This window comes from Macrobrachium rosenbergii, chromosome 58, assembly GCF_040412425.1.
Source record: "Macrobrachium rosenbergii isolate ZJJX-2024 chromosome 58, ASM4041242v1, whole genome shotgun sequence".
NCBI lineage: Eukaryota > Metazoa > Arthropoda > Malacostraca > Decapoda > Palaemonidae > Macrobrachium > Macrobrachium rosenbergii.
In genome coordinates this window covers 23,266,057-23,285,687 of record NC_089798.1, presented here as the reverse complement: position 1 = coordinate 23,285,687, position 19,631 = coordinate 23,266,057, and the positions used below count along the sequence as shown (strand labels likewise).

Below are 19,631 nucleotides of genomic sequence, written 5' to 3'. Positions count from 1 at the left end.
AGTTTTGTAATGATCTTTCATTTTATCCAGGCCTGGACCCAGCCAAATTCTATTTTTGTTCCAATCTTGATAGTTAAGGGTTTCAAGATGAATTTGATAGTCTTGTATAAAGGAAAATGATGCAAGCATGATGGCAGGTAGTTACTCAGAGTAAAGCCAATAGGTGTGTACTTTTATGATAAGTGTAATCCCACCCCCTTTTTAAGTCGGGGCAGGTCTCACACTTGCTGTGAAATAAATCAGTTTGTGAAGTTATTAGTTGTTCTTCCATACAGCCAGCTGATTCTCTTAGCTTTTCTCTTGACTGATCATCATCCTTCCAAGAGGTGGATTTAACCTGAACTAGATAAAGTACATGGATGCCGTCTTTATGAGCTTGCATTATTTATGCAGTCATGCCAGCTTAGACCAATTACGATCATGGACGGCTGTTATCTTGTGGTGTTCAATAAAGTTTATTGTCTTTAATGTCGCCATAATCTTTGAAGTGAAAAATTATTAAACTTAGGGAGAATCTTCAAATGCGGAAATATCGTATATCTACATTTTCTAAGTTCTTTAAAGTCATAGATTATACTGTTGTATTGGGATGAATCTTACCTGCTGTTAAAGGTAGTTTATATCTCTGTGCTTTTGATAGGTAAGTCAGTATTCAGCAAAGAAAAAAGATCATTGGCTGACTGGAAGGCTGTCTGATTCCCCTGTTCTATTTTAGTGTGTTGGAATGTTTGGATTCTGTCAGAATTCCTTATTAAGTATGACAGTTGTTGAGTATTGTGGTACGGCTGCTTTGCTCCTGTCAGTGCTGTAATTTCATTTCTTTACTAGGATGTCTTCCTGAAACCAAACAAATAACATTAGGTTATGTAGGAATGATTACTGTGTAATGGATACTGTTTAAGGTGAATCAATATTAATTTTTGCAGCAAATTTTAGAAGTGTGATATAGAAATTTAGATGTGAGAGATATGCAGGACTGGCCTAAGGACCTCATGTACCTAGAGTGTAGATATAGGAAAGAGGGAAGCAGATAAATTTGCAGGAAGCAATTAGTTAGGTCTAGGTCATGAAGCTATCTTTCTCCATATAGTCTGTGACATTTTCCTCTGCTAGGCCTAGTAATATAGATAGTACTGAGATTTCCTCACGGCTTAACTTTCCACTCCCCCTTTGGTTCAGGAGAAAATCATTAATAGAAACTGGGCAGGATATAAGCCTTATTTTAGAATCTGTTAAAGGTTTGGCTGAATTTATGGTAGAAATTGTTCCCAGATCATCCTTAGTGTGCGGTCATTTTGTGTTCCCGTATAAAATTAAGGTGTTGGTGCCCTCGCCCGTATGTAGCCAGAGCCTAGGACTGCCATGCAACAATTGTAACAGTCCGTTGCCAGGGAACCGGGTCGGTTCTCGGGGCAATGGGGTTCTGTGGCTTCCTACTCCGGCCTCTCACGCCGCGGTCTCAGGCCCGTTTAATGCGTTCGCGAAAGATCATCTTGGTAATGCCATCTTCAGTATTTCGGCCCGTTGTCATGACAGCTGCGGCCAATGAGTTGCTAGAACTGATGAGTTAATAATGTGGGAGCAGTAAGCCCTCCATATTCAGAGATACATTCAGACACTAAACTGCAACAAATAGTAACCTCTTTTTACTGAAGCAACAGAATAAACATCATGTTAGCTCTGAACTGAATTTCTCAGTAATGAAATACATATCTGCAAGTCTCAGATAATGTTTATGAGTTGAGATATATATATATACACAAATATACATATACACACACTATAATATATATAAATATATATATATATATATATATATATATATATATACATACACATATACTACATATATATATATATATACATACACATATACACACACACATATATATATATATATATACATATATATATATATATATATATATATATACATACATATATATATATATATATATATAGGGTGTTTCAAATTAAACTCCCCTCTACAGCATAAACTAAAATTGATATGGACAAAAGCAGTAATTCAGAGTATGATTTCAGCAAATCGCAAAAAAGCTGAGACTCAGAAACTCCATTTCCCTGAGCACTTGGTCACCTCTCTTCGCGAATTACTTCGAGGCTTGAGTACCATCATAATGATTCACTGTGCGCTTCAACACGATCGTCAAGATACTGCCAATGTTTTCACACATTAAGGTCAGAGCTACCTGGAAATTTACTTGGACAGAAGAAATCAGTACCATATTTTGAAAGCAGCTCCTGTGTCTGAAGAACCAACGAAACATAGTATATCATGCAAAAATATGACGTCTTCAACAGATAACACATTTTCAGGATCTTTGAGGAAGGAAACACTCCACCAGTAGGCACAGTTTCTCTGAAGTATTCGCCATTCCATGACTGTCCTTTTTCTTTGATGATCCACATTAACCGTTTGGCTGTGAAACAGAGAAAAATTCCCAAACATTCAGGAAATTTCACAACTTGGCGAAAGCACATGTCATCGCTGATATCATCCAACTTTGCAGCCCAAATGATGTCATTTTTATGATTTGGCTTCCTGACTGTGTAAATGAAGAATTCATCTGATGCTGCAACATGGAGAAAGTCAGTTTCATCCCAGTCTTTAAGAAATGAACCACAAAACCATGTGCAGTTGTCTCTGTTGCTGAGTGATGTTGGGCTTCCTGATAACATGAAATGGCTTGATACAAGATTTTTTCAACTCACGATATACAGCACTATAACTTATCTTCTTTCCCCTTTTTGTTTCAAGTTCAAGCGCCAATTTACGTAAAGACTTTCTTGGTCTACCCAGTGCCTCAGGTATGATGTATTTTGACTCCTGAGAAAGGACTTCAGGCCTTCCAAGATTCTCACTCTTTTCACGATGACAGTCATATGGTTACTGTTAGTTCTTTAACAAAGTTCATCTCTTTTTTAATGTATTTAGTTATCCAGGAATGTGGGGAAATAGAGATCGCCAACATCCCTAGCCTCTCTGAAGGTTATAGCCCAGTTCGGTCAATCCATCTGATTTCCTCCAGAGTGTTTAGCCATGGTAATACCTAACCTCCGTCCTCAGTCTGAAAATACAGGAAATGCAAAATAATAGCTTAATAGAAACTTAAAATAATGTACTTGGAGATGAGCTATAGCAGAAAACTTCATAACTTTCCATTTGTTCTGTGGAGGGCTCTAATTTGAAACATGGTATATATATTATATGTATATATATATATATATATATATGTATACATGTACACACTGCATGTGTGTATACTCTGTATACATGTATGTGATATATATGTAGTCTTTATTATACAGTATGTATTTGTAATATATATATATATATATATATATATATATCTATCTATATTATATATATATATATGTATGGAGTGTATATATTTTATATAATATGAGGAGAGAGTGATGGAAACAGCCACAGATTTATCAACCAACATGAGTCAACAAGGAAGCAGAGAGAGAGAGAGAGAATTTACCCAATTGTATCCAGTGCATATTAGATACTTCATCTATACCACCCAGAAGCCAAAGCGAAATGAAGCTCCCTTCCACTCGCTATGCATGAATACAGTGACTTGCCATGCAACACCTTTTCATCTATTTCAGAGAGAGATTACACTTGTTTTCAAGTATGTGTATGTGTGCATGCATGTATACACAGTATATATCCAAATGTCTGAATCTATAGCCAGCAATAATGTTTGTTTTGCTTCATCATACACCTGGCAGTGCTAATACTGTTTGATTTGCCCCAAACCCTTCAAACTGAATTTATAAAATCATGAGAGGTCTAGAGCTGAAAAGAGGAAGGTTGGTAGTAGATGCATACCACCTTCATGTACCTGGTACTGTTCAATAGTCTTGAATGGTGGTATTCTGTGTACCCCCAAACAAGTTGTCGGTAAAGAAGGGGTTAAAATCCTCGAATACTTAGAACCCCCCCTCTAAAAATGCTTATAACTGCCTATCTTGAAAGTTCAAACACCAAAGTATGCCTAAAAATACCAGCCTACATCAAATATACATAAAACTATTATCCTATTACTATATTAATCTTTTAAATTGTATTATTAATATCATTTTAGAGTCATCTTAAACATCAGTACGCTTAAAAATATATACATGCATAGTTCTAACCCTTCCAGCCAAAACAGAGAGTGAGTGAGTTACCACTAAGACTTTATTCAGCCAGCCTTGTGCTGGCATGGCAAAAGAAAAGGAGTTTATCTGTTTAATCTCTTGTTAATCTTTTTCTGGCAAAAGAGAGAGAAAGAGTTTATCTGTTTAATCTCTTGTTAATCTATTTCTCTTTACTATGCGACTGACAAAAAAATTATAGTTTGTTTTTGGTCTTCCAAAGATGTATTACCTTTACTACACATTTTTAAAACACTGTGAACACACACACACATTGTGCATATGTGTTAATACCAATTGGTTAAAGAGACTCAAATTACAATATCTTCCTGAGAGAGAGAGAAGGGCTGAACTAAGTATCTGTTTATGTATCTATCTATTGATTTCTCACATTCTACTCTTTGGTATATCAAATATACCATAACCATCCTGTTACTGTATTAATCTTTGAAATGGTATTATTAATATAATTTCAAAGTCATCTTAAAAATTTTACCCGTAAAAATATATGTACATACTTTTAACCCTTCCCCTTCCAGCCAATACTTAACAGAGAGAGAGAGAGAGAGAGAACTCCATACAGTATCAAAAGATTGAAATCCATGAGCCTCTGTCAGCAACACTTCCTCCCCTTGCTCAATATGTCAAACTGTCAAGTAAATTGACATTTAAACCCCTCCCCGCCTCCTTGCTGAACTCCCACAGAGGAAGATTGGGGTTGATATTTGTTTGTTTAGAATTTTTAATAATTTACTCTACAAAAGCTGTAATTAATGCATGGAAAGTATATTATTATTATTATTATTATTATTATTATTATTATTATTATTATTATTATTATTATTTGAAAATTAGTACTTATTCGGTAAATTATTTATATATAATGATACAAAACAAATAAACATATGTACATATTACAAATGCATTAAAATTCTCTCATCTCCATAAGAGAGAGAGAGAGAGACATTATTTATATTATGTAATGTTGTTATTTAATCTCATTAAACTTAATATTAATATTTGAAAATTAGTACCTTAAATCATTATTTTATCATAAAATGTACCACCTGTTTCTCTTTGAGTTACACATTATTATCTATTATTTAATCTTACAGTATTATTATTATTATTATTATTATTATTATTATTATTATTATTAACCTTAATATTTGAAAATTAGTAAATAATTTTTTATCATAAGAAACGTATATAGTCATGAAAATAACATCAAAATGCACTAGTTAGTGAATATTTCTCAACGAAAAAGTCCGCAAGTCGGTGAGTCCGCGAATTGTGAGAACGCGAATAAGGGGGGTTTACTGTATAGACATTGTTATTAATAATGATATACCTGTAGCGAGTTATTCTAACTTGGTTTTGTTGACTCAATTGTTGAACCTATTTTGTCTGCTTTTACGTCTCATTCTAAATCTCTCTCTGCTATTCCTCTGTCTTCTGCTATTGGAGAGTTTCCTTCTGACTCCCTTAATGTTTTTTCCCATCCTACTATGGTTACAGATTCTATTGTTTTCCAAACTAGATGCTTCTTTTAGCTGCTTTACTTTCTAAAAATGCATCATCTGGGAGGTTTCCTAAGCCTGTTGAGACACTTTAGGACGAGATGGTGGAGTTAGGTGTCGACAACTCTTCTCCTCCTCCGTCTCCCTCACAAGTCCCGTTTTCCTTGACACCTGGTAGCGCCTTGCCTTCTGCTTTGCCAACTTATGTCGCCTTTAGTGGACAGCTATAGACTACTTTTCGTGCAGTCTCCCCTCCCATCGAGTCGGAATTTCATTGCAAGGGTTAGCTGCTGTCTTGATTCATGACTGAGCGGAAGAAGAGCTTGAGTCAGAAGAGAGTCTTCTTCGGCCTTTCGGCATTTGCTGGAACAAGCTCTTCTCTTTATCCTCATTTGGTGGAGGAAGGAAGTTCTGTAGAGACTAGGTCTCTGTTATCTTCTAGTATTAGGCGACTGTTAAGTTTGTGAAGAAACTTAAGTTTCTCCTTCAATTAGAGCGCATTTTGAAGAAACATCTCGCATTCTGGCACACGAAACTTCCTTCAAAACTGCCAGCTCTAGTCTTCCTGGTTTTTTGAAGTCGCGGAGAGCCGTTTCTTACGACACAGGCTCGTTACCAGCACTTAAACCGTCTTCTGTCAATGATTCTGATTTCCTTGCTTGTCTTGATCCTATGAAAAGACTTGCTCTTGAGACTGGCAAAGTACTTTGGTCTAATTCAGAGGCATAGACTTTGTCCAAGTCTTTGTTTAGAATTATTGAAGTCTTGTCTTTTGTTGAGCTTTCACTTAGTACTATCGCCATCTTGCTGCGCCAGAGCTTGGGAGGAGTCCTTAGAATTTTTTGCTTGCACAAGGCTATTTCGGACACAGCAGGCGAATGTTCTTATGCTTTCATTAACTCTGTCTTGAAGAAGAGAGAACAATTGTGCTCATATCTTTTGTCTAAGGTCTCTCCTACTCAGAAGATGGCAGTTTTGGTTTCCCCTTTGGATTGCCTTCTTAATCCGTCTCTACAGTAAACCCCAATATTCCCTACAGGATGCGCTCCAGACCCCCACGAATGATTAAAATCCTCAAATACTTGCTACCCCCTCCTCTAAAAAACATAACTGCTATAAAGTTCAAATACAGATGTATACTTGAAGTATCCTACATCAGAAATATACCGTAAAAAATATTAACCTATTACCGTGTTAATCTCTGAAATTATATTGTTAATATCTGTTTCAAAGTCATCTTAAACATTAGTACCCTTAAAAATATATATCGTACTTTAAATATTAATAACAGAAAAAGTTACCACTACAACTTATTCAACAAGGCTGGCTGGGGAAAAAGGAAGAAAGAAAGAAAGAAAGAAAAACAGAGAGGGAGAGAAGAGTTTATCTCTTTAATCTCTGTGACGACAAGAAAATTTATGTTTTTTGTCTTCCAAAGATATATTACGTGAACTACACATTTTTAAAACACTATGAACACACGCATGCACGCACACACTAACAGTATCTTTTCCTGAGAGAGAGAGAGAGGGCTGAACTAAGTATCTATCTATTATCCATTTCTCACATTCTACCCTTTGGCGAGAGAGAGGTGGGGGGGGAGAATAACTCCTTATGATATCAAAAGATTGAAATCCATGTTCTGAGGACAACATTCTTCCCCTCCAGCCAGTATGTCAAACTGTCAAGTAAATTGACATTTACCCTCCCCCCTCTTTTCTCAAGTCAGCATAAAGACTGGGAATCACTATTTTGTATTTTAAAATGAGATCATTACCACACAAATGCATAATTATTATATATTATTATTATTTAATCTTATTAATATTTGAAAATTAGCACTTATTAGGTAAATCATTAATTTATCATACAAAAGAAACATACGTACGTATTATGTCAAGAAAAATTCTCATTTAAATAAGAGAGAGAAAAATTATTTTTATCATTCAATGTTATTATTTAATCTTATTAAACTTAATATTGATATTGGAAAATTAGTAATATAAATCATTATTTTGTCATAAAATGTACCCTCTAAAAATGGTTATACTCTTATCCTGAAAAACATATATCATTTTAATATAATTTCAGTAGTACTTTAATATAATTTTAATATTTCAATAGTATCAATTCTGAGCATCTATCTTCACTTTAACCTTTACACGCCGACTGGACGTATCGTAAGTCGACTAAAATTGTCTGTTGGGTGACGGGCGGAGTACTGTACGTCGACTGCAAAAATTTCAACCTTCGGTCAACCGAAATGGTAAAAAAATGCAATTGCAAGCTAAAACTCTTACATTCTAGTAATATACAATCATTTACCTTCATTTTGCAACAAATTGGAAGTCTCTAGCACAATATTTCGATTTATGGTGAATTTTTGAAAAAAAAAAAAACATTCCTTACGTCCCGTGAAATAACTCAGCCAAAAATTTGGAAATTCTTTTTGTCATTTTGTCGTAATTTTTGCACGTTTTATAGCCGTTTCATAAAGTTTATAAATGAAAATGTCAATTTCTATCATGAAATACAACAAAAAACAACCATGATTGTAACTTTATCAGTTTGGAAATATTCTTATATAATCACGATAAATTTCCAAATTTCAACCGGTCAACGGCTTGACAAATGAATTAAACACAATTGTAGCTAAAACTCTTACATTCTAGTAATAGTCAATCGTTTACCTTCATTTTGCAACAAATTGGAAGTCCCTAGCACAATATTTCGATTTATGGCGAATTTTTGAAAAAAACTTTTTCCTTGCGTCCGCGCGCTGTAACTCGACCGAACATCTCAGAAATTCTTTTGTCACTTTGTCGTAATGTTTGTGCCGTTTTATATTAGTCGTTACATAAAGTTTTATATATGAAAATGTGCGCAATTACATGTAGAATACAACCAAAAATAACTCATGGCTGTAGCTTCTATTAGTTTAAATCTTTTCATATAAATCACGATGTGCAAAATTTCAACCGGTCATCTTTGGCTTCGACCGAAATGGTCGAAAAACGCAGTGTAACTAAACTCTTACATTCTAGTAATAGTCAATCATTTACCTTCATTTTGCAACAAATTGGGAAGTCTAGCGCAATATTCGATTTATGGTGAATTTTGAAAAAAACTTTTCGCTACGTCTGCGTAGTAACTCGGCCGAACATCTCAAGAAGAAATTCTTTTTGTCACTTTATTAAATGTCTTTGCACCATTTTATATAGATGCGTTACATAAAGTTTTATGTATGAAAATGTACAATTTCGTAGAATACAAAAGAAAAATAACTCATGGTTGCTTAGCTTTTATCAGTTTTGAAATATTTTCTTATAAATCCACGATAAATAGAAAAAATTTGACCTTGAGTCAACTTCAACTGACCACAAATGGAAGTCTCTAGCACAATGTTCGATTTATGGTGAATTTTGAAAAAACTTTTTTACATCAGCGTTCACGAATTCATGCATCATTTTTGTGATAATATTTTCTCTGTGTTGCTTTGATCGTTTTACAATTTTATTTATATACCAAAATCATCGCAATTTAGTGTACAATACAAAAAAACTCGGTAAACTTTAACCCGTTTTGCTCATACGATTGTATAATTATATGAAATTTTTTTAGGCTGTCATATATTTCCAATATTTATATATGATAATGATATTTTCATTTCTGATGATTGCATACTAAACTTCAGGCAATGTCAAAAAAAGGAGCCAAAAATGAACTCAATCTTCAAAACTAAGCGTGCTGTGGTTTTTTGAAAAAAACTTGTTTTCCGCTTCAGCGCTAACTCCCGAACGCTGCCGGCATACGGCAGACACTTTTGTAAATAGAGGCTCGGCGTTTAAGGGTTAATGAGGCCTGGGTCTGTCCTGAATGGAGGGGAAAAAACCAGTTTCTCTCACTCTTTGAGTTACATTTTATTTAATCTTACAGTTAATAATATTTGTAAATTAGTAAATAATTTTTTTATCATAAAAAATGTACAGGCAGTCCCCGGTTGTCGGCGGGGTACCGTTTCTGAGGGTGTGATGATAACCGAAGATTGCTGCTAACTGAAAATCGTCAATTTCGGTGCTTTTTTGGCGATTTCGGGGGTTATCGGCGCCTCTGTTAGGTATGTATCAGCGCCAATACCCAGTTATCGGCGCCGATAAGCGGAAATCAGTGATTTTCCGTGCCGAAAATTGCCGATTTTCGTCACTACACCAGCACCATAAAACCAAATCACTGTTAACCGAGCCCACCGTTAACCGGGGACTGCCTTTATTGTCATAAAAATAACATCAAAATACACTAATTAGTGAATATTTCTCAAAGAAAAAGTCCGTGAATTGCCAAATTTTTCACGAATAGTTTATAGATATGTTCCATAGAAAATCCTGTAAATCGGTGAGTCCGCGAATCATGAGAACACAAATACGGGGGTTTACTGTATTTAAGGCTAAGGGAGGATATTTCTGTACGGGAAAATAGAGAGTTTATCTGACAATAATAGGCCTGCTCTTCTTTTTCCTGCTGGCCCTCCAGTCAAGATTCGTCCCTCCCATCTCAAGACTTGTCTTCGGCTACTAAGTCCTTTCGTAGGTCCATATCAGGCTTCAATAAAAGCAAACTTCTAAGGTTTTTAGAAAGAATTGAAGCTTTTTGCCCTAAGGTTCCAGTAGGAGGCCAACTGCAGGCCCTCTGGCATGTTTAGAAAGACTTAGGAGTAGAACTTTGGGTGGTGGAGGTACTGAAGAAAGGCTATGTAATTCCTTTTCTGCCTCCACCTCTGTCATCATCTCCAATTGCTTTTCCATCATATCTTTATCAACAGGAAAAGTATCTTATACTTCAGAAAGAAGTGGTATCATTGCTAGAGAAGACGGTGATAGAGCAGGTGTCAGGATATTCGGCAGGGTTTTCAACCGTCTTTTTCTGGTGCCAAGGCATCCAGAGGGTGGTGCCCAGTACTGGATGTGTCGAGACTTGACACATCCATTCGTCTACCCCATTTTCCATGGAATCATCGAGTAAAACTGTGACTCAAGGACGTGAACAGAGTCAGGCTTTTGCATACCTGGAAAAGGTTGGGAAAGATATTCTGTCCATGAACTTGGAAGGGTGCTCTTGTTAAACAGGTAAATCTGACTTCCCCAGCCATGCAGGTAATTGAGAACTCAAATGACCCCTTAATAGGTTGGAAGGGGCCATTGGAAGGATCATGCAGTAGCTGGAAGGTGCTTCCCTGTTTTAAGGAAGTTTCACACCAGTTCCCCAGAATTGATGACATCATTCTTGTCTTTTAGAAAATTGATGCCTCTAAAGAGGACCTATATTTTGTTGATCCCAAACAGTATGACAGCTATGACATGTATCAGGATGCCTGGCTTGTGTTCAGCTTCATTCAGTTTAGTTATGCTGTCTATCCTATGGGTGGCTCAGGCAAGAAAGTGGCACTTGTCAGGAATTTACCTTACAGGTTGCTCAGCATAGCAGCAAACTCCCTGTCAAGGCAGATGACAGCTTTAACTGAGTAGCTGTTGCACAAACCTTCCTTTCAAATGATTACCAGTCTGCTTCCAAAGCCAGAAGTGGACCTGTTTCCTACACAAGTGAACCATCAACTTCCAGTGTATGACTCCAAACCTGGACATGTAGGCAGTAGCAAGAGATGTATTCCATACAGGACTGGAACAGGTGTAGGACAATCTACCTCTTTCCTCCATTGCCCTAGGTTTCAAAGGTTTTACTCAAACTGTAAACCTCCAATGAACCTGCTTGCCTAGTGGCCCCAAATTGGACTAACAGTCTTCTTGTTCTGCTGAAACAGCTGTTGTGAAAATCAGTCACATGCCATCACTTGTTTTATCTCTGGCAGTAGGAGGGAAAGTAGTCTAGAAATCCTCCTTTCTGAACCCTTCTTAGATTTTCAAATCTAGTCTACAATGATGAATAATCATCTAACATTGCTAATACCTGGTGCAGAAACTACAGACCTCATTTATTTGACAGTACCAGTATGTATAGAAAGTGGGAGTAGATTAACTCCATGCTGAGAGCCTAGTTGAAATTTCTGTTGAAACTGCCCTAAATTTCTTGAGCCACCTACTCTGGAACAAGTGCCTTACCATTATCACAATAACAATGTACAAGGTTGCTCTGTTGCAGCTCTTGCTCAATGGTTTTGGCACTGACTGCAATACAGAAGTCTTTAACTCCCTCCTCCAGTCCTTTACATTGCAAAGACTAGCTCCTGCATGGATTCCCATAACCTTGTACCTGAATAAGGTTCTTTGATTCTTGTCATCATCTAAATTCAGTGGGTCCCAATGCAACTACAATTCTGCATGCTCCAACAGACATTCTTCTTGACCACCCTGGCATCAGGAGCCCAAGGAACTTGGCTCTCAGACCGGGGCAATTCTTCATGTCTAGCTTACTTGTTGTTGTCTCCAGGTCAGTCATTCCTGGTCAGGATTGAGGAGCCATTGAAAAGGAAACCCCCTGTTCTTCTATGAGAAGTCAGTATTACAGATTAAACATTATCCTTGGTCCAGTCACTCCAGGTTTACCTAGCTGTCACTGCTAATGTCTCAGATTGTCCTGTCTTCTTACACCCTATCACAGACCAACCTCTCTCTCTCCTTACATAGGTTGAGAATTATTGTAGTGTCCTTGATTGAAAAGGCAGTCTCCCACTCTTTTCCTTTTATTGAAGTGTATGTCAGTAGGGTATATGGCAAGTCCCAATCCCATAGGTTCCTTAGTAGAAAGTGAAGGGCCTCCTTAATGCTGCGATACTTCTGAGATATTGCAAGGACAGAGTAGTTATCCTGGTATCCCACCTTGACATAACCAAATGATTCACTTTAGAGCCATTTATGTATCTTTTACTTAGGTTCTTTCCCCTTCTTTTTCAGTGTAAATCCCTAGTAGGAATGGTGAGTAAAAGAATGTTAATAATCACTCACATGACTTTACCATAGACTGAATATTTGTCTGGGTCATTGGGATTCATCACTCAGGAGCTACACCATTTCCTCACCTATCGATTTCCTTAATTTGCTCCTTTGAGGATGAATGAGCAGCCACATTATAAAAAAAACCCAGTTTTTGATATACCAAAACATATTATTTGGGATGAATCTTACCTACTGTCAAAGATAGCTTATATTTTGACTGGTGACACAACATAGATGTGTTGGTACCCTGGCAAACAGTGCTCTAGTTTTCTCTCTTGTGTTGAGGAGGACCCCATTGATGTATTTTGCTTGCAAGAGGCCATGTATGTACAACTAAGGTCAAGTGTACTATATGTATAGGTTAGTCTGTTTTTTGTATAACTTAAGAGATGCTATTCTGTGCCATATAAAGGGGTCATTTTATCAGTATCAGAATCTTTTAAGAAACCCAAAGCATCTGTTTCATGTGAGGCTCTGTCGAGGTCTCCCCCTTTATATTGCAGCTGCTTCTGAATATTTCTCTAAATTTTCAAAGGTTGAGAAGTAGAAGAGCTACCTTTTTTTTCATTACTGCATAAGGAAATAGAAAACACAAGTTCTTGAATGAGATATTAGAGAATTTAGCTTTTTTCAGCAGAACTGTTATCCCCCTCTTGAATATATGAGAGCCCCTTCCCCAGAGGGCTTGTTGAAGTTTTTCACACTTGCTGAGCCTCACACTGCTTACTTATTCATGCACTTACTACTCCAGGTGTTAACTCACCTGCAGTAAGTCACAGGGCACTATTGCCTTTTCAGTTAGTTTGCACCCCATCTGAGAGTGCTCCCCCAGCTGTGCAGTTTCACATGGAAGTGTCTTTGACACATTTGTTACCTTGTTATAGGCGCATACCTCACATGCTTCATCAAGTTGTGCCTCTCAGCATAGCTTCTTTCATGTCACTGAGTAGGCACCGCTGTTCATTTTCCAGTCAGGCGAGTTTGCTTGCTCTTTTGATATGAACAATTCTTCACCAGATAAGAGTTCTGAGCATAATTCTCACTTGAGGCAAGTTTACAAGCCTGGAAAGGACAGATCACTGTGGCACCATTCCACTTTGCACTATGGTTGTCAGTCTTGCATCTTCAGTAGTTGATGGTGACAATGATGACCTCTATCACAGCATGACAAGACTTTATGTAAGAAGCATTAGGTTTGGTTGTGAAGCTTCTAACCTAGATAGACACTCTAAACCCAAACTTCTCAAGATAACCTCAGAAATCAAATCTTGAATGTTCATGGGTTTTGAACTCCCAACTGCAGGAGCTGAGGCTGCAATTTTCGATAATGGAACAGACATCATGAATGGTAAAGGATCAGAGACGTGCTATGGTAAAGTCATTTGTAACCCCTCAGATATTTTCTTTATGTGATGCCCTTTGTATATGCTTTTACCAAGGGCTGAATGTTTTCTCTGCTGCCATACAGCCACTTCCAGGAATTTAAGCGTTAGCCAGAAATGTTCAGTACAGGTTAACCGTCACTAATCTGGCATCATTGGGACCTGCAGGGTGCCAGATTAGTTATTTCGCCAGATTATAGTGGTTAAGTTAGAGTGCACCTAACCCACAGTCCTCATTCTACCTGTAAAATACTCCCCATAAATCATTACAAGGTGGTTAAAAAAGAAACGTTAAATGAAAGTAAAGTGAAATTTTGATGCAACACGGGCAAAATACATGGTACAGGTAGGTGTCAAGTTATGGCAGGGTTAGGTTCTTGCATACATGTTGGAAGTCAAATTCTGATGTAAGTCAGTTTGCGGTTCAGTCTACAGGTACTACATGTATAAGCTACCTCATAGCCTAACTCATTTTGCCTACAGCCTACTATGGTTTTATCACCATGAGTACATTTTTATACAGTAACTTTCTTATTCTTTACAGTAATGATTAAATTCATTTGTTTTACTTAGAATTCAGTAAATCTGCATTTTTACTGTACATTGATGCATTCCCTTACCATGAATTATACTTAAGAAGTACTGTATTGTGTCATTCATATTGAGCTGTAGATTATCCTCTTAGTGTTATCATTAAGAATGTATTAAAGAAGTATTATTGATCTCTTGTGTTACTGTAGTCATCGATTTCTTATTTCGCCTTGTAATATTATGGAAACCTTGTGTATGTAGCTTACCTGTGTTTACACCTGCTTGTGGCGTTTCTTTAGGTATGATATCCTATGCAAAGGCACACCATTTAGCATTTTTTTTTTTTAGTTTTAACTGGGTATAATACTTATATATATTTACAGTATACGGTAGAATATTTTACTACTGTTGATACCGTATATTTCATTTCACTTATTAGTTTTCCAATTCATCTCAGTTTTTGTAAGTTGCCCCAAATTTACATCTGTGTTTCAGTGGTAAGCCAGTGGTAGGTAACTGTCCCCAAAATATAATCAGCTCAACTTTATCTCAGTTGACTCGGATGAATATTCCACCAAAGTAATTCTGTGCACATTGGAAAGTACTTTCCTATTACTGATCTCTAGTTTGATCTCAACCAATTTCTGTTTTGTCATAGTGTTACAAAACATTTTTACGGTGCTATCACAAGTGGAGCACATGCATGCATTTGATGATGTTTACGTTTTCATATTTTTTAAAACTTTATTCTAATAACAATTATCAACTAATAGTGTTTGCATAGGAAATGTTAAAATCTTGATCTTTTGTCTTTTATGAATTCATCTAGAACTGTTGATGAACTTTCTCAGTGCCTCTCCTGTTACCCAAACATTATGCAAACTGAATCTTCTTTTGAATCTTTTGAACCATAGAGTACTTAAGGTGAATTCTTGTTGATAATCATCACCTGCACACTCCTTAAGAGTCTGAAACAGACTTCTAGCCTTTGCCTGGATGGTAATAAGACATAATGGTATTTGTCTTTTAATCTGGTGTTCTATCCACACCATTATTAATTTCCATTTCATAGATTGGCCCTTGCCCTTGCTTTGTAATTGCAGCAGAGTTCACCGAAGCAAAACCTTTTCACAGCTTCACGTATGCGTTCTTGATCCTTAAGAATTGTCAGCATTGTCGAACATGGAAGTTCTATGTCATGTGCTGTTGTGTTATTCTTTTCCTCCATCATACTGATTAATTACATTCAGTTTTAATTCCAAGTTGATGTCCTTTCTTGCCTATCTGGCTGGCCAAATTGTTGATGATGAATGTGCCCCTTCTGCCAACATACTGCACCTTAATAAAAACGTTTTGAATATAGTACAGTATATGAAGCACATTTGACAGCTGTTCTCGGGACTGATGCTAGCACGAGACAGTGTTGAGAGAGAAATGAAAGCAGAAGTGTGTGTGTGTGTGTGTACATACATGTTAGTTGGGCCACAAACTATCATATATTTGATCATACACGGGTACATACTGCAGCTGGTGTACAATTAAATGTCAGTATGCATCAGAGATCTTTGGTGTGAACATTTTAAATGGACGAATATCAAACTTAGTCAATCCTTCCAACGTAGCCATACATTCTTAAATTGTTTAATTGTATGATCATATGCCTTGCTGGATAGAAATGTTTGATGGTGTGTGGCCTGCTTGACACACATTGCTAGGACTGCGCAATGTTTTGTAAATTTGTATAATTCTTTTTTATAATTTTCTTACTTTTGTAAATTTCTTTACTACTTTCATAAACAAGGAAATTACTCTAGCCAAAATTAGTGCTGGATCAGCGATTGCCAGATTGGTGATGGTCAACCTTTATTCCCTTCCGAGGCTTCCTGTTATCCAGACTCAAATGAAGTTTTTAAGAGAGATGGTGAACCAATGAGAACCTGGATGATTTAGTTGCATTTTTGGGCCATGTCTTGGTCATGGATACACAAAGCTTATTTCCTTGACTTCAGTAACCTCAGGGACCAGGTCTTGTTTTTAACCATCTTAATGATAGAAATGAGCTGGAGACTTGATGCCACAACTACTCCAGCTGTAATGAGATTTCTGGGTAACTCAGCACCTCACTGTCTGTATTCTGCATTTTTGAATTTAGTAGATATTGATCATTGCCATATTACGGAAGCAGAAAACCCTTAGATTTGCTGGGATCTCAGCCAGGAGGTCTTCTCCTTCTACACCAATCAGGTCTGCAACTGTAAAGTCCTGTCATTCACCCTTTTGTGTTGGCAGTGGTAGGAGATCTGTGGTTGAGGCTCTGGTAACTATAGCTGCAGACAAATATGAAGATTATATTATAGTGCTGTGGCAACCTACTGATTGGATGCACTGTTGACTAGTAGGTTGCCAGGGCTTGATGGTGAACTTTTGGACTTGTTGTCTGCTTCTGGCCATGAAAGCTGGAGCAGCTCTGGCCACAGGTTTAGCTGCCAGGGTATCTCTGACAGCAGCTCTAATTGAAGCAGTTCTAGCTATAATAGCTGGAGTGTCAGTGGTCTTGAAAGTTGGTGAGGTTTCCGTTGTCAGAACAGCTCAGGATGTGAAAGCTGGAGTGTCTGGGCACCCGAATAGACATGATTAAGTTATAGTCTTTGGAGTGGCACTGGTTATTAAAAGTCATGCAGCTGTGGTTACAAAAGCTTTAGTGGTTCAGAGAGTTTGAGTGGATCTTGTTTGCACTCTTAGTCTTGAAAGCTGGAGTGGCTCTTGTTGCAGCTATGGTCAGCAGAGGGGCACTGGATATGAGAGCTGGAGTGACCCACAGGTGCTGGTCGTCATTGGGGCAGCTCCTGTCCTTTGGACAAGGGAGATCAGATGATGTGAGGCACTCCTTTAAAATATTGTGGAGCAGACTGAGCCTGGCTTTGTGCATGGCTCCACACTAAATCTTTTACTCAGTCATAATGGGAATTGGTTCACTTGGCTACAGAAGATTCTTGGTTCTAGTGCAGGGTTTTACTGATGCAGCAGTAATGGTCTTTGTTAACAGTATTGGAAGTGTGCATGAAGAGTTAACAATTACATAGGCCTCTGTCCTGCATAAGTGGCATCAAGAACAGGGATAAAACTGGGTATGTACTATTAGGCTGTAACAGGAAGGAGATGGGCGTGGAGTGAAGCTCGACCACAGAAGGAGCAGGAGTGGTACTGGGTAGCCCAACCAAGGCCATTTCCAACAAAGGTAGCTCCTTGGCAAGTATGGTGGGGAGCTCTTGTTGATCAGCAAGAGACCAAGACTGAAAATGGACTAAGTGAAAAGTAACTCTCCATAATTCATTTTTGGATGTCTGAGGACTTCACAGTATTAGTGAACATCATCAGAGATGTATGATTGATGATGCTTGTAGCTGCTTGAGACCTTAGGATCTACCTCTATACAGTATTTATAAAAGGGAATAAAGCATATGGGATGATATTTCTACTCAAAAGGCTGATTATAATAGGTTTGTGATGAAACAAATTGATTTTTTGAGGATCAAGACATTCCTCCTCTAAAGTACTCCTATTATCATGATAAATTGATTGTGAAAACATGTATAGTGTTCATAAATTACATATTAAGGTTTTTATTGTACTTTTTATGCAGTCTGGTAGCTTCTAAAATGGAGTCATTTGGTCTAATGGGATTTTAGTACTTTTATTTTACACATTATCACTATCTAGCCTCCAAAAAGATGTTAACCAGTGTCTAGGATGCTTTCTTGAACATTCTATAGGATAGGCTACAGTTGTCTCCTTGTAAGCTTGATATTTTCTGTACCAAAAAGTCATCATTTTGAGGACTCAAGTTCTGGATGTATGGATCATGTAACTGCACAATATACTGTGCTGTTATAATAAACTTGAGATATTCTTTAAATGTTACAGTATATGACCTTTGCATTATGTTACAGATATGATGAACAGTGGTTTGACTTGTTGTACATGAAGGGATTTGATGCCCATTGCATGAAAAATTACTTTATTATTATTATCATTATTATTAAGTAGTTTAAATAGACCATTACTCTCTTAGAGCTGGGTCAAAGGATAAAAAATTACTAGAAAGGGAGGAGTTATCAGGGGTGTTTGTCTAATTGTCAGTATTTGTTTGGTGCAGGTTATTCATGCTAAGAAGTACCTAAATCACCTGTCTACACATCGTCTCTTTCCTTGTCCCTTTTGTGAATCAGTCTACAAGAGAAAGGTAAATAATGAGTATTGCAGTAGGATTTTCCATTATATAAGCAGTGTTTGGCATTTCTTGTAGAGCATTTGAAAATATGGAGATGAAAGACAGGCACTGAAATGTTATAAAGTTGGTTTTATAATAAAGTTTGAAGGAAGTGAAGTATTGCACTATACAGTACAATATTCAAAACAAAAATTTTAAGATATTTTGGAATTTCTTTTTCTGCCAGTTGTATTTTCATGGTGTTATCTGACTGAGAAATTAGTTACAGTTCTGTAGAACATCTAATTGTCAATTCTGTGTATTGTACATACCTAACATGAAGGCATGGGTCATACAAAGTTGGTTGACTTACTTTTAAAGGAGAATACTGTGATCACTATAGCATCTTTTAAGTGTTGTAAGTAAGCTTATGTTTCAAAAGTAAGGACAATTCTTTATGTAATATATACTGCGATATATGAACTGGTGACTTCCTTTTTCGCTAAGAGTAAGTCTAGGCAAAGATTTCAGCCTTGGTTACAGTAGGCACCACTGGGTAAGGTGCACACTAATCATATATTTCAATTAGAGGTCCAGTGAAATTTTTATATCTTCGGTATATTTAAATTTGCATGCCATTTATCTATTAACAGAGGATATATTGTTTTTTATTTACTGTATAAAATTATTTCTTTAACTTGAAGTATGACGTTCAGTTTTTGATGTTAAAATTGTACTTTTTTCCTGAAAATAATCCATCATAATCTGTCATCTCAGATGTTAACACTTATTTTCACTTGGGTGACATCAGCTTAGGTATTTTTTAATCTTGCAAATTTTTTTTAATAAAATAGAGCTAATTTGACTTTAT

At 36.8% G+C, this 19,631-nt stretch overlaps 1 protein-coding gene across 7 annotated transcripts in view; it reads left to right on the top strand.

Moving 5' to 3' along the window:
- The window catches only part of LOC136837164 (zinc finger and SCAN domain-containing protein 12-like), a 316,716-nt gene that overhangs the window by 281,572 nt on the left and 15,513 nt on the right, over positions 1 to 19,631 (top strand). For 5 of the 7 annotated variants that reach the window (XR_010852613.1, XR_010852612.1, XM_067101832.1 and 2 more), the window contains one exon: positions 18,707 to 18,793. The exons of the other annotated variants lie outside the window; for them this stretch is intronic. Coding sequence is in view for 3 of the 5 variants with exons in the window: in XM_067101832.1 (XP_066957933.1) it covers positions 18,707 to 18,793 (87 nt within the window). In the remaining 2 variants the exon portion in view is untranslated. The remainder of the gene's footprint in view (positions 1 to 18,706; positions 18,794 to 19,631) is intronic. 7 annotated transcript variants of the gene reach the window in all.